This window comes from Mustelus asterias, chromosome 27, assembly GCF_964213995.1.
Source record: "Mustelus asterias chromosome 27, sMusAst1.hap1.1, whole genome shotgun sequence".
Classification (NCBI taxonomy): domain Eukaryota; kingdom Metazoa; phylum Chordata; class Chondrichthyes; order Carcharhiniformes; family Triakidae; genus Mustelus; species Mustelus asterias.
The window spans coordinates 13,542,260-13,566,191 of record NC_135827.1 but is presented as its reverse complement, the minus strand read 5'-3'; the positions used below and the strand labels follow the sequence as shown (position 1 = coordinate 13,566,191).

Here is a 23,932-nt window from a genome sequence, read left to right as displayed (position 1 = left end):
ATGTGCCTCATATGAAGTCTGCCATTTTCAAGAACTGAGGGGGATTCCACTCCATGTGTACCTGCAGTGTGACCTCAGGCAACGCACAGGTGAATGCCCATTATAAGACCATAATACATAGGAGCAGAATTAGGCCACTCGGCCCATCGAGTCTGCTCCGCCATTCAATCATGGCTGATATTTTTCTCATCCCCGTTCTCCTGCCTTTTCCCCATAACCCCTGATTCTCTTATTAATCCAGAACCTATCTATCTACCTCTGTCTTAAAGACACTCAATGACCTGGCCTCCACAGCCTTCTGCGGCAAAGAGTTCCACAGAAATTCCTCCTAATCTCTGTTTTAAACGATCATCCCTTTAGTCTGACGTTGTGTCCTCTGGTTCTAGTTTTTTCTACGAGTGGAAACATCCTCTCCACGTCCACTCTATCCAGGCCCCGCAGTATTCTGTAAGTTTCAATTAGATCCCCCCTCATTATCCTGACAGTACTCATGATTCCTTTATTCTACTGCTATCTGCTGTGCCAGTACTTGACTCATAATTCCATGGTTAAGGAATTGCTACAAGGTGACACCTCATGACATGGTTCATGACTTCTGTCCAGAAACCATACACTGATACACAATGGCCATAAGTAAGAGCTATGTTGGTGCAATAAACATTATAGATTATGATCATCATCCTCAAGCAATGCTTCCATTCTCTAAATACTAAGGAAGCCTCCAGTACTGAGCTGAATGCAAAGAAAGATTGGTGGTAGCATGTGGCATGCTGCCAAACCTGGCTATTATGAGAGAATGCCTATTCTGTCCAGGCTCTTATGATCAGATTATTCATGAGTGTCATGTTACATTTGTAATTTTGAACATGGACAATATTCAGTACATAATTTTCTGGAATTGCTGTCCCTTATGAAAATGGACATTAAAAGGTAGTTAAGATGGCTGCCAAGAGTCAGTTGACTTTTGCAATTTCTGCAGACTCAAAAGTATCTCAAATTTCTGGAAAGTTTCTAACTGAAGGACAATGGATGGAATGCCGCCCCTCGAGTGGATGGACCAATACAAAAGCATTTGCGGAATTCACATCTTATGCTATCTCTTGACTTACTCAAAACTCAAGTTTGGATTCTGATCATGTCCCCAAATTCAAAACTTAACAAAAACACATTAGAAACAGAAGGCTCAGTCAACTGACAGCTGAGATGGAGCGGGAGATTTATCTTATGAGAAAAGGTTGGACAGGTTGGGCCTGAGGTTAGAAGACTGCGATAAAAGCAACTTACTGCAGATGCTGGAGTCTGAAACCAAAAGAGAAAATGCTGGAAAATCTCAGCCAGTCTGGCAGCAACTGTAAGGAGAGAAAAGAGCTGACGTTTCAAGTCCAGATGACCCTTTAAGGTCACTTTAGATGAACCTTTAAGGGTCATCTGGATTTGAAACGTCAGTTCTTTTCTCTCCTTCTAGATGCTGCCAGACCTGCTGAGATTTTCCAGCATTTTCTCTTTTGGTTAGAGGACTGAGATGTGAACTTGTTGAAATCTATCCGATCCTGGGGGGACTTGAGAGTGGATGTTTCCCTTGTGGTAGATACTAAAGCTAGTCATTGTTTGTGCTAGCACTCTGAAGGAGCAACTGACTCTTGGGGGGAAAAAAATCAAATCACAGCCTATCCTAAAGTAGTGATTAAGACTTGTATTGAATTACATTCATAGGTGCAGGACCAAATAGAAGAAAATACACTTCCAACAAATTTATTTAAAGAGATGGAAGGTTACTTAAACGAAATTGGAGGATGACAACTTAATGTACTTTTAAAAATCCTGGTTTAAAATGTATCTGGGGGCCTTGCCGTGTAATATTAGTAGTGACAGGCTCCTCTTCATGACTCTGGACAAGTGTTGCTGAAGCAGGTGGTGAGAAAGTCCCCTCTTCATCCCATGAGCCCCCAGGTACACAATGCTATCGCCATCTTTGTGCGGGGCACCATCCTACCTTGCAAAGGAAACAATGGCCATAAGTGTGTTAACAAACTGGCACAAGATACGTTTTAAAAGTGTTTCTAAACTGATTTCAGCAATGTAGAATAATCAAGAACGGGCTCCTGTGCTGATACAAGCAGGAGAAAGTACTTTTAAAAAAATAAAAATATACACAAGTGGGCGCCATCTTTTGGGGGGGGGGGGGGGGGTCACAGCCTCCATCTTGCGCCTGGCAGCCCCACAATGCAGCAGGCTGCAGTGAGCGGCGCCATCTTTGAAGGGGGCGCCATCCTGCCTTCCCCTCTGACCTGCTATCATTTAATCTAAAGTACGTACTTTCGTCTTTTCACATCACCTTCGAGCGTGATCGGGGAGGGAGGGAGACGGGGGTGTGTGGGTAAAGTCGAAGCTTTAAGATATACTAATTCCTCGTCAAGGGTCAATTCGGGAAGGGGGGGCTCGGGCACCGCAGAAACCGCCCGGCTGCCTGTTCGAACCACGAAACGTGGGAGAATCCACCTTCGCTGCGGCCTCCATCTTTGTGGGGGGCAGCGGCTCGGCCTCGCTCAGCCCGGCCCGCCAGGCCTCTCAGGCCTCAACCGGCTGATCATCCGCTTTCCATAATCTCACAATTCCACCGCCCCTCCCCATACACCCCTAAGATTTATAATCTATATTTCAAAGAAATATTATTTGCCTGCCTTTCGTGTGTGCGGTCAAGCACTCGATTGAATAAAAATATATTGGCGGCCGCCCCGAGCTCTCGGGCGGCCCATGTGCTCGAGCCGCGTCCGAACCCGACTCGTCGTCGGCGCTTAGTAAGTTACACGAAACGTCGACAGGCGGCCTACACTGCTGATTGCGAGGGGTTTTTTTTCCCAGTCAGAGCGGGTTCTGTGTTTTAGTCAGCGGATTTCCCGCCGCCAGTTGAAGCCGGCGCCATTTTGTAGCGGGGCGCCGCCCACAATCCCCCGGGGCGGGGGGGGCCGGCAGCCATCTTAGTGCGGGGCAGCAGCTATCCTCATGGAATGTGCGCCTCTGGCCATTGCTATTAACCCCTTCACCTCCACCGGTGTGGTGTTGTTGAAGTGACTGGTGTGCCTGGGACTGATCATCCGGCTCCCTCTCCCCCGGATCTGTATTCAGGGTGGGGGTGGCAGGTGCTGCCCTCCCAGTGTGTGTGTGGCGGGGTGGTTGCCCCGCTGTATCCCACAAGCCCCCGGGCCGGTGCCCGGATGTGGACGGTGGACGATGGCGGCGCCCAGCGCAGCGGACTCCCCGAGCCCGAGCTGGACGAGCGCGGCGGCGGCGGCCGAGGCCCCGATAGAGATCGCGGCCCCCGCCTGGGCCGAGGTAGCGGGCGACCCGTCCGCCGGGCCGCCCACCCCCAGCTGGACGGGCGGGGCGACCGACAACCCGGCGCCCAGCCCCAGCCGGCCGGCCGCCTGCCGCGGGATCTCCTGGACCCCGGCCGAGACCAACGCGCTTATCGCCGTGTGGGGGGACGAGCGGCTGCAGGACGTGCTGGAGGGCAACCTGCGCAACTCGCACATATTCGACAGGATCTCGCAGGCCCTGCGGGAAATGGGCTATGAGAGAAGCGCAAACCAGTGCAAGGAAAGAATCAAGGTACCCGGACTCTTAACTAGCAAAGTAATTAGTAACCAGCTCATTTAATACTTTGTAACTGGCGCTCTGCGGGCAGTAACTAGCACCTACTTAAGACCACGTTGCAACTTAATTACAAATGCCAGTTTCAAGGTACTGACGTTGAATAACTAGCATCCTGCAACTAACTAATCTTCTAGAGTCAATAACTTTGTGCTGAATACTGTAACTAACTTTCTACAATCAGCTCATATCCTACAGTCAATCACTAATTTTCTGCAACTAATAGTAACTAGTTTTCCACAAAGCTACTTACGTCTTGCAGTCAGTAATTAATTTTCTACAACTAATTTAATCTTCGCTGGTCAGTAACTAGATTTCCACAACTAACTAATGTCCTACAGTCAGTAATTAATTTTCTGCGACTAATTTGATGTTCTCTGGTTAGTGACTAGATTTCCACAACTAACCAATGTCCTGCAGTCAGTAATTAATTTTCTACAACTAATTTAATCTTCGCTGGTCAGTAACTAGATTTCCACAACTAACCAATGTCCTGCAGTCAGTAATTAATTTTCTGTAACTAATTTGATGTTCTCTGGTTAGTAATTAGTTTTGAGCAACACACTTAGAATACTTCCCAAGTAATATCTTGTTTATTAATTGATTCGGTTTGGGTGTTCTGTAGCACATTTAGGAGAGAGAAAAATAAAGAACAGTTCCAACAACTGATTCATTCTCCCTTTGACCTGGAAATGATAGCTGGTAGAGTTGCTGGACCAGACGATTAATTAATAAGGCCATTGTAGTAATCTGTTTCCTGGCTAAAAGAAGTCAAACTATGCTACCGCACTTAGAAGATCAGTATAAATGTAGGAAGTCTATTATGCTTTACCCATTCAGAAAAGACCCACAATTCCTTTACCATCCGATTGCCCCTCAAATGACTGGCATTTCCCCACTGCCTTGAAATCGACTGTGTAGTAATCATTTATTTTTCAACGAAGCAATTACTAATATCTCACCTAAATTTGAATGCTTGAACTTTTGTCTGATTCCCAAATTTTGAGTAATTTTCAGTTCTGTCTCCATTGTTCTCCTCTTGTTCTGTCTCCATTGCCTCCTTCTAAGGCTACGAAGACTGGATTTCTCCAGACTTTCATCATTTTAATTCATTTTGACAAAAGATCATCCTTATACCTTGCCTTTGAATTGCATCCAGGACTAGAATTACTCCTGTCTGTGTCTTGAATTGACTGCAATATTCAAGGTGTGGTCTGGTGAGAGTATTGTACAGCTTGAGAATGACTTCTTCCGAGCTGCACTCTGTTTTTCACATATGATTACCACGCTGACTGTTCTTCATATATAATTATTACACCGACTGCTTAATTAAAGGCCTACTCCAGAAACTTCACATAAAATCTAGTCTGACATCAGTACAATACTAATGGATTTTTGCACCACCGGAGATGCCATCTTTTGAATGGGTGTTAAACAGAGAACCTGTCTGCCCCCTTGTGCAGATGGCACCATTCTGAATTCATGCTTTATCTATCAGCCAAACTTACTAAAATAGTTTATCCACTCATCTATTTCTTTGGTGTTTCTGGGACCTTGCTGTGTGCAAAAATCTTGCATCCCAGCAGTAATGACGTATCAATGGTACTTCATTGATCCTGAAACACTTGGACAGATAAATGCAAGTTAGTTATTTTCAAATAATTAATTTTTAGTTTGGCTGATATTAATCTCAGTAGTAACTAATACTTTCATAAGTAACTAATTATATTTAGTTTTATTAAATAAAGATGAAGTGCAAAAGTTTGGCAAATACCAGTACTATGTTAAACAAACATACCTTAAGAATAATCCATAATGGATCAATTAGTCATTGTAAGAAATTCTGTAAGATATTCTGTAGGAATGTAACGGCTTCTTGAATGTAGAAAAACAAAGTCCAGTTAATGATCATCGTTCTGGTGAGGAAATTTCGTTAGGTTTCATATTCTGGTATCAGCATAACATATTAAACATCTCGAGGACATTAAAAATGTCTTTTGTCGTATTTGTCATCAGAGAAAGCAAGAACTTGACTACATTTCAGGAGAAATAAAAACAGGCAGTGGAAACCCACAGCAGGTCAGTCAGCATCTATATAAAGGAAATGAACAGTTAATGTTTTGGAGGATCTGTTTTCAACCCCTTAATTCTTTTGAAGTTTGACTTTGTGACAAATTTAACAATTCTACATTTGCAAATATAATTGAAATTCTACACCTGAATCACGTGGTAATCTCAATCAGATTCTCATCAGTACAACAGACTTGCATGTTTGTAGTGTAAATCCATGACCACCAATCTGGTTACAAGATGCAATTTGCTTCTTCAATTAATAATTATATACTCAGTCGCTAAGAGCAAGTAAGGAGTAGTTCATATCCTGCAATTTAGTAGCTAATGCCCTATATCTCCCTGTGTGGCATTCTGCACATCACCAACTCTTAATCTAAAATGTGTGGACAATAGCACAGTTAGAAGTCTCACAACACCAGGTTAAAGTCCAACAGGTTTATTTTGTAGCAAAAGCCACTAGCTTTCAGACCGCTGCTCCTTCGTCAGGTAAGTGGGAGTTCTGTTCATAAACAGGACATATAAAGACACAAACTCAATTTACAAAATAATGGTTGGAATGCGAGTCTTTACAGGTAATCAAGTCTTAAAGGTACAGACAATGTGAGTGGAGAGAGGGTTAAGCACAGTTAAAGAGATGTGTTTTGTCTCCAGCCAGACAGTTAGTGAGATTTTGCAAGCCCAGGCAAGTCGTGGTGGTTACAGATAGTGTGACATGAACCCAAGATCTCTGTTGAGGCCGTCCTCATGTGTGCAGAACGTGGCTATCTGTCTCTGCTCAGCGACTCTGCATTGTCGTGAAGGCCGCCTTGGAGAACGCTTACCCGAAGTTCAGAGGCCGAATGCCCGTGACTACTGAACACCAAGGCGGCCTTCACGACACACAACGCAGAATCTCTGAGCACAGACTGATAGCCAAGTTCCGCATACATGAGGACAGCCTCAACCGGGATTTTGGGTTCACGTCACACTATCTGTAACCCCCACGACTTGCCTAGGCTTGCAAAATCTCACTAACTGTCCTGGCTGGAGACAATACACATCTCTTTAACCTGTGCTTAACCCTCTCTCCACTCACATTGTCTGTACCTTTAAGATTTGATTATATGTAAAGACTCGCATTCCAACCATTATTTTGTAAATTGAGTTTGTGTCTTTATATACCCTGTTTGTGAACAGAACTCCCACTTACCTGACGAAGGAGCAGCGCTCCGAAAGCTGGTGGCTTTTGTTACCAAATAAATCTGTTGGACTTTAACCTGGTATTGTGAGACTTCTTAGTCTCACAGTCTTCCAGTCCAACGCCAGCACCTTCACATCTGGACAATAGCATACAGTGACCATCAAGTAGCAACCTTTCTGATACCAGTGGCTTGCACCTCTAACCCTTCACTTCAAGAAATGAAAAGTTGTATTCATAACATGTCATGGCTGAAGGCAATTTACAAACAATTGACCACTTTTTTGGAGTACAATGGTTGTTCTGTGGGTTGATGCAATAACCAATTCTCACAAAGCAATGTTCCATTAATGAGAAAGTAATGTTTCCTGCAGTTTTTAGTGTTGAGAGATATTTTTGGAACAGGGGTAGGTCATTCAGCCCCTTGAACCTGCTCTGCCATTCAATTAGAACTAGATTGTGGCTGATCTTCTATACCACCTCCCCACAATATCCCAGATGTCATTAATATCTAGAAATTATTAACATCTGCTTCAAACAAACTCAATGACCAAGCCTCCACAGCCCCCTGGGATAGAGAATTCCAAAGGTTCATCATCCTCTGATTAAATAAATTCTGCATCATCCCAGTCCGAAATGGCCTACCTCATTCTAAGACCATGTCTCCTTGTTCTAGATCCCCTCATTGCATTCACCTGAGTAGGCCAATAGAGCCTTGCTTGATTGAAAGACAGAACCTCTGTCACTGCGAACCGTTTCCTCCGGATGCTCCGGTTTCCTCCCAAAGTCTGAAAGACGTGCTGATTAGGTGTGTTGACCTGAACAGGCGTCGGAGTGTGGCGACTAGCGGAATTTCACAGTAACTTCATTGCAGTGTTAATGTAAGCCTCACTTGTGATTAATAAACTTTACTTTAAATCAATTACTTTGTACCTCAATAATCACCTAAATCAATAAAGAGAGTCATGCAGTAACCAGTACTCTGCTTGTAACCCAGTAAGTAGTACCCTGCATGAGAAAATAATCTGGAAATATTCAGTAGGTCAGGAAGCATCTGGAGAGAAGCAGAGTTAATGGGCGCAATTCTCCCAAAAGTGCTGAATTGGCGGGAAAACTGCTAAATCCCGACTGTTTTGTCAGTTGAGCTTCTCACCTGAATCTCTGCACTCTGTGTACTGCAGAGGTCCCAGTCATGAATGTCATTAAAAACCCAGGGGGCAGGGCATATTTGCGTCGGAGTTTGACAGTTCTGGAACTCTGCACACGCGCAGTGGTCCGGATCCCCGCAGTACTGCCCCTCCAGCTCTCCCCCCCCCCCCCCCCCCCCCCCCAAATTGGGCAGTGCCAAGGTGCCCCACTGGCAGGGGCACTTTTCCCCTTGGGCAGTGCCAGGGAGCACAGGCTAGCACTGCCAGTCTGCCAATGCCCAGGGGGGCACTAACCCCCGCTGCCCGACCCCCTGGGAGGCCCCGGTTTTTTTCCTCCCCCTAGTCATTCGGACGGGGTCTACCGCTAGTTCCCCGAACGTGGGGAGCTACACTGAACCCCACTGGAATGAAGTACTCCTGGTGGGGTGGGGGATTCAATCGGGACCTTTCAGGCCCTGATGATGAACGAATAAACATAGTAATAAAAGATTTAAATCACTTACCTGACTTCCCGCTGGTTTACAGCGTGGTCTGACCGGCGACTGTTCACTGGCTCTGGGAGATGTGCATGTGTTCCCGACACGTGCTAATCCAAGGCCAGCGACGCGCATCTCCCACTGCGACCCAACAGAAAAGTTGCGGGTCGCGATGGGAGAATCGCGGCCAACATTTCAGGTCAGTGACTGTCTATCAGAACAGCGCATCTATAATACCCTGCACCTCACCAGCATAGTCGATCCCATTTGCACTCGCACCATGCAACACACGGTGTCTCTCTCACATCCTCACTTGGTAAATCAGAAAACAAATCCCGGTGACAAAATAAACTGGAGCACATTTCATTTTGTTTGCTCCTTCTTATCCATTCAGGGACTGGTTTGCTGTGCTATGGGGCACCTGAAAGGAAGCTGCAGTCACCATTTGGAGTCAATTCCTTCCCTTTTGTATGGTTTAGGTTTCAGATCACTGGATTATGAAAGGAAATCCTCTTCTTTTTGTTAAAAAAAACGATAGCGTTTGAACTTGCAAACAGCATAGAAAAATACGAAAGACAGATGTATCTTAACCCATACAAAGTGATGATGGTAAAATTAGTAAATGGTGAAAAAGTCTACCCAACGATTCGGGCACTTTGTTGGCTTAAAGGCCCAGGGTTGAACCCTGCTTTGTGCTGAGGTGATCTTGGGCAGAATAAGAAAGGGTAATTACATTACAATTATCTTTGGAATGTTGTTTGGTGGTCAGGACTTGAGTGGGGGCTCAAAAGATGAGACTCTGGGACCTATACATGTCCTTTGACTTCAAAATCAAATCCTAACCTTCCTGTGTGTTGAGGAATGAGTCAATCGCCTAATCCCAATCAATCTCGCCTAGCCATTGAAATACATGACATGGCGTATGTCATATTTCTCATCAATATTCTGTGTTGCTTCAGAAATTGGGCTTTTTTTGATGGGTAGGAATGGAATGTTCTATGAAATTATATGCAAAACTCGCAACTCCAAAACGGAGCAGAGGTACAACTGCCTGTGAAATAATCATTTTAAAAATTAAATACACACAACAGATTTTGGCAGAGTCATCAGTATTTGTTTCATCGCCTACAATTTCAAATTTAACGTGTTGCGTCTTTAAGAAAGCATCAAAACAGCTGTGAGTTTAAAAAAGGCAGTCTCATTATGCCGCATAACTAGAGACATGCAAGAGTTTGAAGTATCTCTAGGTTTTAATTTCCTTTCCTAATTATACATCGTCGTAACCAACATATGAACCATTTGATTACAATATTAACGCTACAATGATATTGCTGTAACATTACTGGATATCACAATGATTTTTTTATAGAATCCCTGCAGTGCAGAAGGAGGCCATTCGGCCCATTGAGTCTGCACTGGCCACAATCCCACCCAGGCCCTATTCCCATAAGCCTTCATATTTACCCTCTGACACTACGGTTAATTTAGCATGGCCAATCAACCTAACCTGCAGATCTTTGGACTGTGGGAGGAAACCGGAGCACCCGGAGGAAACCCACGCAGACACTGGGAGAATGTGCAAACTTCACACAGTCATCCGTGGCCGGGATGTGTTAGACCAGCATTTCATTGCTAGATGGTCAATTTATTTTTGAATCTGAGCTGTACACCTCTGTTGTGTGAATAACATACTGTAGATGACACTGTTTATTGACAGTTACACCACTTAATCTATACCAGACTCCATCACTACTTGTCTGGTATCCAGTGTGTGTGTCATACACGAGAGTATACTTCAGATTACTTGACCTTTGTCAGGAGAGAAGTTGGGTTAATGTTTTGTGTATAGACCATTGGTAAGGGGACTGTTTCAAGTAGAACTGTACCCGAAACATTACCTGGACTTTTCTCTTCAGAGATGCTGATGGAGCTGGTAGCATTTGCCATATTTCCTGTCTTTCCCTGTATAGGGAATGGCCCTGTGTTCAGCAGCTCAAAGTGCAGTATTATGTTCCACTTCTGGTTTTCAAAATAGTCCCCCAGGTCACACCCTCCTGATATCAGTCACTGTTATTTCATTGTTACAGAGTGAAATTCTTCAAATTCTCTGCCTAGCATGATGCTGGGTGCACAGATACCACAGTGGTTCAAGAAGGCCTATTAACCAGCTACTTGGTCCACTTAGGAAAAAAAAAACAGCCATGCCGGTGTTGTCCATATTCCCCAGACAAAATAAAGTTGATATTTTTGAGTGAATGTTGTTTTAATGGGAAATTGCTCCAAGTATGCTCGGAACTTCAAATGAGTTCCATGATCTTATGTGAGATTCACTACTCAACATTGTTATGTGCTGTCTCAAAAAAAGCTCTTAAAACATAGGGGTGTCAGATCATCGGTGCATCAGAATCCTGGTGGGAATATTTAGTACCGGATTGTACCTGACACGGAGTAAGAAATCAGAGTATTTTATTGTAATTTGCTGTTGGCCCTTTCATGGAAAGAAGCACAGCTCTGTTCCGTGTAGAAGGTGGTTCTGTGTGGTGCTAACAAAACTAGTTGTTTGGCACTCTTTCTATCAGTGTTGTGGGAGGCGTCTCTGTCATCAAAGTGTGATAAATTTGATATTGCGAGAGAGAATGCCATCTTTTCTACCTTTCCTGTTTTACCTTTGCACGTGTAGAGTAATTAAAAATTGAGTAAACCCACTTTTTGCAAAATAAATTGAAGGTAAAAACCTAGGCATGCAAAGCAGGGCAGCACCAAGAGGAGAAAAGGCCAGATCAAATAAGAATTAGTGACTAGGAGGTACAGAATTTGGGTTTCTAAATCTCTGCGGCTGGACTTCAAGACTGAGCGAGTTCAGGAGTACCATAGTTCTGGGCTCCTGAGAGAATGAGTTGGTGTGATGAGTTTTGACTTTGGCATGGATATTTGTCAACTGCTTTTGAGGTCTGACTTGTTTCTTTTCCCACACAGACTCTAAAGAGGTGTTATAGTAGGGTAAAGGAACGAGGTCGAGGTAAGAGAACCTGTAACTACACGTTTCAGCAGCTGGAGCAGGTCTTCGGGCGGGTGCCTGTTGTGTGGGAACCGCACGCCTATCAGCCAGTTCTTATTGACAGCAGCGGACTGTACCAGGACACAAAATCAGACACTATTAACCTGGATGACAGCCGGGAGGTGCAGCCAACTCAGTTGGAAGATTGGGGGAACCAGAAGCCAGATTTGCTCATTAAGCAGGAGCTACTTATGAACCAGAAGCAAGAATTGCAGGCCTACCCGAAGCAGGATCTCTCAGTCTACCAGGATGCAGATGAGGACATAGGTGAGTAACTTATTTGTTTCATACTTTGATGGAAAACCAGTGGTTTGTACTGTTTGTGGGATCTGTGACATTTGATGATGGTCTGTGTCTTTGCTTTAGATCTGGTCAAACTTCACCAATGTCTCCATTGGTTAATTTATTACCTTTGAATGAGACAGAGCCATGAACATTACAGGTTTGAGTAGAGTGGAGTCATTACCTTCAGGGCAGGGGCAATAATTATCTGTTGTCAACAATAATTACCCATGGCCATGAATAGGGCTGTCAACAGTGCCCCCTGGCAGCCTGTAGGGCTGCATGTCAAGTGTCACCTTCCCTAACCAAAGGCCACTGGGACAATTGTAATTCCTGTTTTCCTGATTAAAATCAAATAGCAACACAGATCAGGGAATGAGATGCTTCCTGATTCCGTTCCTCTCTGAATTTGTAAAGCCGCAGAGTCTGGACTTCTACATTTTCACCAAACCTGAGCTCTCCCGTTCTAAAAGTGTGTGTGTGCGGTCATCAACAGCTTCAACGTTCGTTTAAATCTGAAATAAAATTCCTGTTTTTTTTATCACAGTGTTCCATCCAACAGCTTTGCTGAGGAAGATTTTGAATATATGGTTGTTAATTTGGGTGCTGGACAAAGGCTGACATGGGCAAAGTTTTCACTTCCCTGCAGAACTCATCCCATGGCTCTTTTTCCCTTAAATTATGGTCTCCCTGTTCCTGAGGTGCATCTCCCTGTTCATGCAGGATTATCTTCCTATTTGTTGCCCTCCAGCTGTTCATCCATTGTTAATATATAATCCTGGGCAGTGAAAGCTACACCCTTATTGATTGGGAAGCAACAATGCTAAGCTCAATACTGTCTTCACCTGATTGTGATACATTTGCACACTCCAGCAGTGTAATCAACAGCAAGAACCTCTATGATTTTTCTCTCCCCATCCCAGCAGTTCATGGTTAAGGAAAGTTAGAGTACCCCTACAGACCCTAGAGCTCAGCGCAGATCACATATTCAGCCTGCGAGCCACTTAATAAGAGTAAAGAAGATTGTAGGGGAGAGCTGAGTTTTAGCGACACTGGCTATAGAGGATATAATAGAAGTAACCTAAATATGCTTCATTTCAAAAGGACAGGCTGAAAAAGGACCCTAAGCTTAACAATGATCACAGTAACTTCATTACGGTGTTAATATAAACCTACTTATGACAATAATAAATAAACTTTAAACAATTTTCTGGACAAACCTTTCCCTTCCAGTTTCTCTGCTTGTAATTCAATTTACGATGAGAGGAAAAGTGTGTGATGCAGAAGTGAAATTGGCAGCACTCCTTCTTGGCTGAAAGCACTCGAGGAAGTCATAGTTTCAATTCCACTATGGAATGTGGGTAAGAATAAGTGCAAATTGAAATAAAACAAAGGCAACTTTCTCAAATGTGACTTCACCCTTGCTAAAAACCAAACTTCTCAATCCCAGTGAACTCTCTCTCCCAGTCTGCAGCCATTGAGGCAGGTCACCAATACAAACATGTTGGTGCCAGTGTTGTGCTATTACGTCAGCTGCTGCTCCCATCGCTGCTGCAGGATGCGGTTGCAGAAATTGACACTTTTTATTTTGTCTGTCAGAACTATTCAAGAACCGCCAAAATCAACAGCAAAATGTTTCTTTGCGTAACCTACAGTGAGGTGAGTTTCCAAAACAAGCCTTTAAAACAGAAGCTTGATTTTAAAACTGCTTCCAGACACTGATTCACACATGGGGCTTAAAAGCACACACCTTACTCAAAGAAAACTTTTCAACATTGTACCATACAGTGCTGCAGACTAGTTTGTTTTTTGGAGATGGACCAGGTGACGTCACTGGCATGGTTTTGTCAGTCCACACAAGTTGTGCCTTTCATTAACTTTAAAACTAGCCTATAATGGCACATGACTATGATGTTACAAACTTCTATTTGTCTGACAAATGGATTGCTGCTTATACAACACCAAAGAGTGTTGGTGAAGGAGTAACACAATTAGTATAGTGTGTGTGTGTTCTCCTTTAACTCCCAATTAAAATATAATTATGTGTTTCCACAGTAGTGAGAATATAAAAACTTAGTGGAAATCATAAATCAGTAAATCATCTGGCATTCGTAGTTCTCTCCAGATTTTGTACGAATTTAGTGTGAGGGCAAAATGCAGGAAATTAAAAAGTGATGGTCATATATCTCACAAAGATACAGCCCACCAAAATGCCCTCATTCCGATTTGTTGCCTATTTCTATGCATTTCCAACATTTTCTTTATATTTATTTCAGATAATCTAGCATTTATTTTAGATAATTCAGCATTTATTTCAGATAATCCAACATTTAAGGCTTTTCCTTAAGTTTCCCCAGTAGAAACACGTCGTATCCTTTAATGGTTTACGCTCTGTACTATTGTAAAACGATATGGCCAGCACAGTGGATAGAAAAGCCTTCCCTCTTGAGGATGAATGTAGACAATCGTGAGTTGCTCAGTTGTCCTCAGTCTTTAATCACTTCTTTCCTGGTCTGTATGAATTTTCCAAAAGACTGTATCCCATTGGTTTTAATCCAATCTCTGTTGGTTTTAAAATAACGCTGATCAGAAGATCCAGACTATCCTCTAAGTGTGGTTTTAAATTGCACCTCTTGAAGGCACCGATTGCTGTAGTCAGACAGCAGGTTTCCTGGCACATAATGATAGGATTATCGTGAAGTATACTACGGGGCATGAGACAGTTCCATCATACATCACTTGAATTGTGGGGAGCATTCAGCAGTAAATTCTGTTTTAAATTTGTACTTCTGAACTTGGGTAATGTCTGAAGAGAGCATTTTGACTTGTGGTTGAAAGTGATGGCAACAGCTCTGTCATTGGTGGTGGTCATGGCATTTTCAGAGGAACATGCAGGAATAATAATCACAATATTAAGAAGCGTTTGCTTAGATATTTGTCCCTTAGACCATGGACATATCAGTGCTAATTATTCTCTGACTTTACTGCACCATATTGTTACATGAAACAGTTCGCAGTTCTTAATGTATGGAAATTGACTACTCTAGTAGGTTAATGTAGAACCTAGGGTTAGTTATTAATGTACTCAATGATCCTGGGTTTTATTTGCTCAGATTTTGGGGTGGGAGCCACCTGCTCTGCATGTGTGTGTGTGCGTGTGTTATATTTATGCTCATCTCATCTAAATTTATCCATTCCTTCGGCTGAGTTGAATAATTCTTGGACCATGTTAAAACATGAAACTCTGACAGCTCAGCATAGTGTGTGTATACAGTTTGTGGTAACGCTGGGAAGTTCTGTTGCACATGCAGCCTCCATAGCACAGATAGAGGTCCCAGTGGGTAATATTTCCTGACAGTGTGATAGCATGTATTTGTTGAGACCTGCTTCCCCCCCCTCTCTCTCTCTCTTTCACGTGCAAATGCATTTCATCTGGGAGATGCTCTATACTTGTTTATTTAGGTTGATGGTTATGTACACAAGCTCTTCCTTCTCGAATCCTTCAATAGTAGACCCTGGAGCGTTGAGTCAGCAGACAAAGTTCTATCCAACGGCATTCATTCCTCACCAGATGAGAGAGAAGAACAAGAACCTTAAGTGCAGCATGAAAAAGGATAGAAACCTTGTAAGCAACTGGCTAAACTTGCTGTATCAATTTGCAATGAATGGTGCATCGCAATTGATCCTTCTAAAGTTTGACAATGGCAAGGGAATTCTAATTGACGGAGAAAAGTTGTCACCCAATCCTAATTGTTCAAATCATAGAATCCCTACAGTGCAGAAAGCCCATTCAGCCCATCGAGCCTGCACTGACAACAATCTGCTAAAGCAATTTCTGATGTGGAGATGCCGACGTTGGACCAAATAAACCTGTTGAACTTTAACCTGGTGTTCTGAAGCAATTTCTGCTACCACTCTCATTCAAATGCTTCCCAAAGAAAGGAAGCCATGTTAGAGCTAGCCTGGGGTGGGGGACACTGGTATTTTGATGACTGGATGGGCTTCTCTATGATGCCGATTAGTTGGATTTGAGAATTGTGGCAGATACTCGGGGAGATTCGGTACTGATTGGTTGTTGAGTGTTTGCCTTTGATCAGCTTAAAAGTGTGAAACTGCAGAGCTATTGAGGGGCTGATGGGTATGAGTATGTGCCTGTGGAATATTGGGATTATGCTTGATAAACTACACTCCCTCTTCAATATTCTTTTACTCAGATTTTTTCCTAAACTCAAATGGTTTGAAATCAGTAAATACATATAGTTATGTAATTATGTAGACAAGTGTAATAGATAGTTGATGCAGCAGGAAGCTGTTGAGCTAATGAGCTTGGCTGTGTGAGGGAGATGTGATAACATCCAGCTTCTGTAACATGCTTGCCTCAATTACCCATCTCGTATTGGTTCATCTCCCTTACGCTGTTGCCCTTATTTTATTCTCCACTAACCTCAAATAATGTCAGCATTCTCGAAGTGTTGCTTTTGAAGGAATGCGAGAGGGACTTATCATCTTCTGCTCCCTAGCAGCTGTCAATGGGAGAATGAAGATTTGTATTGTTCTCTGTGTGGAACTTTTGAAGTAGCGGCTGGGACGCAACATTCAGCAGCTGGGATGCAGCATTTTGGGGCGGCAGCGTGGTTAGCACTGCTGCCTCACAGCTTCAGTGACCTGGGTTCGATTCCAGCCTCTAGTCACTGTCTGTGGAGTTCTCCCCGTGTCTGCTTGGGTTTCCTCCGGGTGCCCCGATTATCTGCCTCCAAAGATGTGCGGGTTAGGTTTATTTGGCCGTGCTAAATTGCCCATTAATGTCAGGGGGATTGGCAGGATAAATATGCGGGGTTACGGGGATAAGGCCTGGGTAGGATTGTTGTTGGTGCAGGCTCAATGGGCTGAATGGCCTCCTTCTGTACTATAGGGATTCTATGATTCAGCTTGCCCAAGTTCAGGGTACCGATTCTGAATTAGTAGCTTGCTGAATGGTCTCGCCTGACTTCAAGGAGAGTTTATGCCAGGAATGATGGGTGATAAACTGCCCCTGACCACGGGTTAATCTGCTGTGGATTAAAAACAGGGTGAATTCAGAAATGAGTGTTGGCTTGTATTGCTGAATGTTCCCAGTGGAGGTGTCTGTAAAGAAAACCTAGGTATAAACAAAGGCAAGAAACAGTTACAACGCCAGAAATCCAGGGACACAGCCCCTGTTCTGTGTACTTTGGCCTTAGACACAGTTACTGACAATCTGCTGTACTGGTCAAACACGTTTTGTACAGTCACGTCCTGGCTTCAAAAGTTTACTTTACTGCCATGGTGACAGCCTAACTTGTAAAAGGGAACCAAATTGAAGATTCCTCTTGAAGAAAATTATTCTGAAAAGCTGCATGTTGAAAATTTTACTTTTCTCTCATAGTAGCAAGTATAGAGACCCAATTGCCCCCAGAAATAGATTGTGTGAACTCGCTGTAAGTAGTGTGCCATAACAAATAGTCGATTATCTCCTTAGGAACCTTGGGTGCTGTTTGTATACTTGAGATTGGTATCTTGACTAATTCAACAATTACTCTGCAATCTAGTTAATGATTATCCTCCTCCGCAAGTAAAACTCCTCACCAACCCACAAAAGTTGTTGAATTTTATGTTGCGTATCCCATTGAATCTGTAATTGCATTGATCAGCGAGCTTATGCTGCATTTTCAGAGGGAAATAACTTTTGAGTTACCGCTGCACTTTCAACCGTTGCCAAAGAGGTAAGTGAGGGTGGATCTGTACCTTCAAGTTTCTGAACTGAAGGATTCTTCCAGTGGGACTGCACAGACTTGTTTCTCCATTGTCGGGTTGCTATTAACCAGTCTGTACTGACAGTTAAAAATCTGTAGTTGTCAATTGTACTTGCATATCCCTTGACTTGTTTACATGGTAGGCAGGGAAAGGAAAACCTGAGCTAGTAGCAGTATCGAGATGGTTTTAAACATCTGACTGGCCTTCCATTTTCATACTTTCTGTTTGTACATTGTGCTGCTTTACAGATCCATAAGTGTTGATCTAATTTTTGTTGTTTTTCCCCACTCTTCAATGCCTTTGCATTGCCACAAATCGTGCTACTTATAGCGGGTTTAAATGGTCTGCAAGCTCGGCTGCTCTTTTACCATACCCAAAGGAACTTGGTGAGCAATTGAACTGTGAGAAACAACTGAAGCACATTGCATTCAAGGACAATCCTTACTGTCACCAAACCTAGCAGAGATTAACTGAGCACAGACTGTGGATGTAAGCTGGGATCTTTCTTTTCGATGTGCCTCAGTTCCACAATGCAAATTATACTTGCCATTAGGTATTGGCAGAGCCAGTAGTTTTATTACTACCTCTGGGGTTTGAATTGGTCTGGTTTAATTTCAAAATATTAATGGTTGGCTTTACCTCTCCTACCTCCTTTAGGACCATCCTAATAATCTATCTTTTTGACCAAATTTTGGTCACCCATCCTAATGTCTCATTTGATTTTTCTTTGTCTGTTTACGTCCTTGTGAAGTGGCGTGAGGCGTTTTACTACATTGAAGTCACTCAAGTTGTTGCTAGCTGTGACCGTGTATCTAAGTGAACCAGTGTTCAACTGCATCTTTGTTTTGCACGAGACAATTCATGTAATATAAGTGGAGATTCCAAATTGGTAGCTTTTCCATAATTTTATAAATGTCTGCAGTAACATAAGTGGAAAAGAGGAGCAGCCCCTTAAGTGCATTATAGCTACAAAATCTACCATGTTATGTGTTTAATATTTCTTGTACCACTGTTTTTAGTAACTTAAAGATTCTGACTGTTTAAACTGCACTAAAAAGCAAAATTTGCATTTAGTTAGTTGGGCACATTTTAACATTTAGTGCACTGTGTGCATTGTTGTCTCTTAGATGACTATGGAAGAGTTTTGAATTTTGTAGCATTATTAGATCTGACTTTCTCTGGAGAGAGCATTTTGAGCTGCATAAAAAGAGCACCGACTGGGTCTCCCGTTCACCTAGAAAGCAATTGGAAGGGTTGAATTATCTTGGAAGAACTGCATTAGGATGATTACAATTTTCCTATTCAATCTACTCATTCAAAATAATTTCTGCTGAATAGTCCGTTGTTCAAATTCAGCAATTTCAGTAAAATTAGTGTGGGGGGATAATTGATGTTTGAGGAAAAAGTTGGAATTAACCGTTGATTCAAATTTAGCATCTTAATTATAAGTAGACTGTCACATAATAGTATGCAGTTTTGAGATAAATAACTTTATGATCAGCAGCATACATAATAAAATAACTGCGTTCATTTCTTTCCCTCGGGGCAGTGTGAGCAGGACAGTTATCAGTTTTCTGACCAACGTTATCCTCTCCCACAGTCGCTGATTTGATTTTTTTTTTGAGAATAAGACAAAACCCGTGTGAGAATGCCGGGTTCCTTTTGTGAAGTGTGGGATGGTAGGAGAAAGTGAAATACTGCCAGCAGGTGAGCATGGCTGGTTTGCGCAGGAATGGAGAAAGTACAGAGCCATTGAAAGTGACCGTGGAATGCAGCAAAGTTTGAAAAGCTAGAGTAATATGTCAGAAATCTCTCCCCCAAGTGACCTTTCGGAGACTAACCCCATCACGCAACCAATGTTCAGGTCTACAAACAGGAGAGTAAGCCAGGGAACACTGAACTGTATTTTATTGATTTATTGGATTACAGGGTATGATTAGCAATCCTAAACTGATTAGCTGAGGTACAAAAGAGGCTGGGTTAGTATTAAATATTCTCATCTGTTACATGTTATCCTATAATACCAATTCACAGAAACCCAATCAGCATATCTGTCCTACACCAGGCAGTCTGGTTCTTAGTCTCCGATCTGTGATTTCCTTACATCCAAGATAAATGAAATGAGAGCCTTGATTTGATTTATTATTGTCACATGTCTTTGGATACAGTGAAAAGTATTGTTTCTTGCATGCTATACAGACAAAACATACCGTTCATAGAGTAAATAGGGGAGTAGGAAAAGAGATGGAGCAGATTGTAGAGTACAGTTTTAAAATCATAGAATGAGAGTAAAAGTTAGAACTAGACAGTAAGTATACTGGGGACAGCTCGCAAGAAGTTGCCACGCTCCATCTTGAATTTTCTAGCCCAGAGGGTTATGAATGGATGCTCTATCATTGGACACACTGAAGGCTGGGACAGACAGACAATGAAGGGACATGGGGAGCAGACAGGAAAATGGAGTTAAAGCCCAAGATCAACTATCAGCAGACTTGATGGGTTGAATGGTCGACTGCTCCTATTTCTTTACTGTGGGATATGGGAAGTAATTATCAGTAACCCCCCCACAGCTTTCCCCCTCGTCTTGCAGAATCTCACCAACTGTTCTGTCTGGAGACAATACACATCTCTTTAACCTGTGTTGAATGCTCCCTCCACCCACATTGTCTGTACCTTTAAGACCTGGCTGGCTGTAGAGATTCGCATTCTAATTAGTATTCTGTAACTTGATTTCTGTGTCTGTGCACTGTTTGAGAGCAGATATCCACTCCATCTGACGAAGGAGCAGTGCTCCGAAAGCTTGTGGTATTTGCGACCAAATAAACCTGTTGGACTTTAACCTGGTGTTGTGAGACTTCTTACTGTGTTTACCCCAGTCCAACGCCGGCATCTCCACATCATGGATATGGGAAGGGCAGGATGAGGGGACCAGCTTACTGGGAACCACAGGCCAGGAAGCCCCAGCCCACAGGGGGCAGATACTCGGGAGCAGTGGGCAGGAAGAATTCTATTTGCTTAATGTCCTGCGTTCAAAATCTTGGAATTATACAGCACTGAATGTGGCTTTTCACCCACTTTTGCCTGCGCCAGCTCTTTGAAAAAAAACTCCCAGTGAGTTCCATTCCTCTACCCTTTCCCCATAAGCTTGCAAATCTTTCCAGTATTATCTAATTCCATTTAGGTATATTTTTTCAAAATTCATTTATTTAAATGGGACGTGGGTGTCACTGGATTGGCCAGCATTGATTGCCCATCCCTAATTGCCCCTGAGATGGAGGTGCTGTGCTGCATTCTTGAAACGCTGCAGCCCCTGAATCTGCTTCCACTCCGTTCTTTCAGGCAATGCAATCCTGATCATGACTTGCTGGATACACAAATTTCTCCTCATCTCTCTCAGGTCCTTTGCAAGTTACCTACCCGTCTGCCACCGGAAACAGTTTCTCCTTATTTGGTCTTTCAAAACTGATTTTCAGTGCCCCAATTAAATCGCCCTTTGACCTCCATTTCCGGTCTTTTTCCGGTTGGAGGTCTGTGACTAGTGGAGTTCCGCAGGGCTCTGTACTGGGACCTCTGCTGTTTGTGATATATATAAATGATTTGGAGGAAGATGTAGCTGGTGTGATCAGTAAGTGTGCGGACGACACGAAGATTGCTGGAGTTGCGGATAGTGATGAACATTGTTAGAGAATACAGCAGGATATAGATAGGCTGGAACATTGGGCGGAGAAATGGCAGATGGGATTTAATCCAGATAAATGCGAAGTGTTGCATTTCGGTAGATCTAATATAAGGGGGAGCTATACAATAAATGGCAGAACCATCAGGAGTATAGACACACAGAGGGACCTGGGTGTACAAGTCCACAGATCCTTAAAGGTGGCATGGCAGCACAGGTGGAGAGGGTGGTGAAGAAGGCATATGGCATGCTTGCCTTTATTGGACGGGGCATAGAATATAAAAGTTGGCATATGATGTTGCGGCTGTATAGAACGTTGGTTAGGCCACGTTTGGAATACTGTGTCCAGTTCTGGTCGCCACACCACCAGAAGGATGTGGAGGCTTTGGAGAGAGTACAGAAAAGGTTTACCAGGATGTTGCCTGGTATGGAGGGTCTTAGCTATGAGGAGAGATTGGGTAAACTGGGGATGTTCTCCCTGGAAAGACGGAGGATGAGGGGCGACCTAATAGAGGTGTATAAAATTATGACGGGCATGGATAGGGTGAACAGTAGGAAGCTTTTTCCCAGGTCGGAGGTGATGAACACAAGGGGTCACAGGTTCAAGGTGAGGGGGGCAAGGTTCAACACCGATGTCAGGGGGACGTATTTTACACAGAGGGTGGTGGGGGCCTGGAATGCACTGCCAAGCAAGGTGATTGAGGCGGACACACTGGGATCGTTTAAGACTTATCTAGATAGCCGCATGAACAGACTGGGAATAGAGGGATACAAACGAATGGTCTAGTTGGGCACATGACCGGCGCAGGCTTGGAGGGCCGAAGGGCCTGTGCTGTATTGTTCTTTGTTCTATTAAAGTTTAAAGGAGGACAAAATTCAGTTTGGTTTTAATAAACATTAAATGTTCAATTTATCTTTTTTCCTTAAAGCAACAGGTACTGGGAAGGATGGGAGAATCTTGCTTTACATTGTGGCAATGAAATATAGAAATATTATAAGATTAACATGATAAAATCAAGCACATAGGCCACTATTATTGAACTTATTTCTTCAAGGATATTTGCAGTAAAGATTGAATTTAATTCAATGTAGGTGTCCCAAGTGTTCTTACATGCTTGTCGATTTTTGAACATGTTGAATCCAAGATATTGTGACCAACCCCCCCATAAGTTTAAAATAAGATAGATTCACAAAGTGCATCAACTGCTGGAACCGATTTACATTAAACAGAATGTACAGTTAACAATATTTTTTTTTAAATCAGCATTTTTGACAGGCGGGGAGGAGGGATTAAGCCCAGACAGCCATCCCCTCCCACAGGAATGTATGATTTCCGCACAGAGAGAGCAGCATTTAGGAATGTGTACTGTTTGAAATTTACTGCCTCCTTCCTTGCTTGTGATTGTGCCCAGATCCTCGTGAAGCAGGAACCAAACTCAGTTTTGTTCTGGATTGCAGGTGCAAAGTCAGGCTATTATGCTGCAGTCTTTATTGGATCTCAGCCATTTTGGCTCGAATCAAGCAGCATAATTGTACTATCAGTCTTCTGTTTGAACTTCTATTTGTTAAGTGACTGGGAGCAGCCATTTTGTGCCAAATCTCTCCTTGAGGGCTGCTTTATGTTTCCCATTAGTGGTGGACCTGTGGAGGAAATCTACTCAAGTCTCTGCTCCCGACTCGGTCTGATTCCGCCAGCAGCTATTAAGAAAGCACAGGGGTAAAGCCGGAGAGTAACGAGTAATGCTACGGATATATCCCTTTATATCATGAATACGTGATCATTCAAGTGAACACACTTCCTCTTTCCTGCAGTATGTTGGACCACATACACATCTGTTTTTCTGTCTCTCTCTCTCCACACGCAATGCAGCTCATTTAAATGACTCTTAAAAGAGACACTGTGACTTTGGAAGGATAAAAATTTGAAACAGTGATTTGTCAACATTAGGGACAATCTGTTTGTTTTAATTTTAGTGATGGGTGAGTGTGTCACTTTAACCCTTCAGCTGATCCTTTAAACCGAGGTCCTGCCTATTCTACCACGTTTTCGTCAAAGATCCTGTGGAACTATTTCAGAGGTGGAGGAGAGCAGTGTCCTGGTAATATTTATCCCTCAACCAGCGTCACGAAACAACAGTTTATTTGATTATTATCACGTTGCTGTCTGTGGGGCCATGTTGTGCACAAATTGAATGCTGCACTTCCTACATTACAGCAGTTGTTACATTTGAGACACATTGAACTGGCTATAAAGTGCTTTGCGATGTCCGAGGTTGTGAAAGATGCCATGTGACTGTCTGTGCAGAGTCTGCACGTTCTTCCCGTGTCTGCATGGGTTTCCTCCAGGCGTTCCGGTTTCCTCCCACAGTCCAAAGATGTGCAAGTTAGGGCCTTTGGCCGTGGTAAATTGCCCCTCAAGTGTGTAGGTTAGTGGGATTAGTGGGGTAAATATGTGGGTTTATAGGGATAGGGCAGGGGGGTGGGCCTGGGTGAGATGCTTTGTCAGTCGGTGCAGACTCAATGGGCCGAATGGCCACCTTCTGCACTAAGGATTCTATGATTCTATATAAATGCAAGTCTTTTTTGCAGAAAAAATTAACCCAATAACATATCGTGAAT

At 43.2% G+C, this 23,932-nt stretch overlaps 1 protein-coding gene across 3 annotated transcripts in view; it reads left to right on the top strand.

Moving 5' to 3' along the window:
- Nucleotides 1-3,215: 3,215 nt before the first annotated feature.
- msantd2 (Myb/SANT DNA binding domain containing 2) overlaps nt 3,216-23,932 on the top strand; it is a 32,929-nt gene continuing 12,212 nt past the window's right edge. The window contains exons 1-3 of one of the 3 annotated variants that reach the window (XM_078198842.1): nt 3,216-3,609; nt 5,668-5,730; nt 11,502-11,850. In XM_078198842.1, the coding sequence (XP_078054968.1) occupies nt 3,232-3,609; nt 5,668-5,730; nt 11,502-11,850 (790 nt within the window). In that variant the 5' untranslated portion in view covers nt 3,216-3,231. The remainder of the gene's footprint in view (nt 3,610-5,667; nt 5,731-11,501; nt 11,851-23,932) is intronic. The other 2 variants (XM_078198841.1, XM_078198843.1) reach the window with 2 other exon arrangements.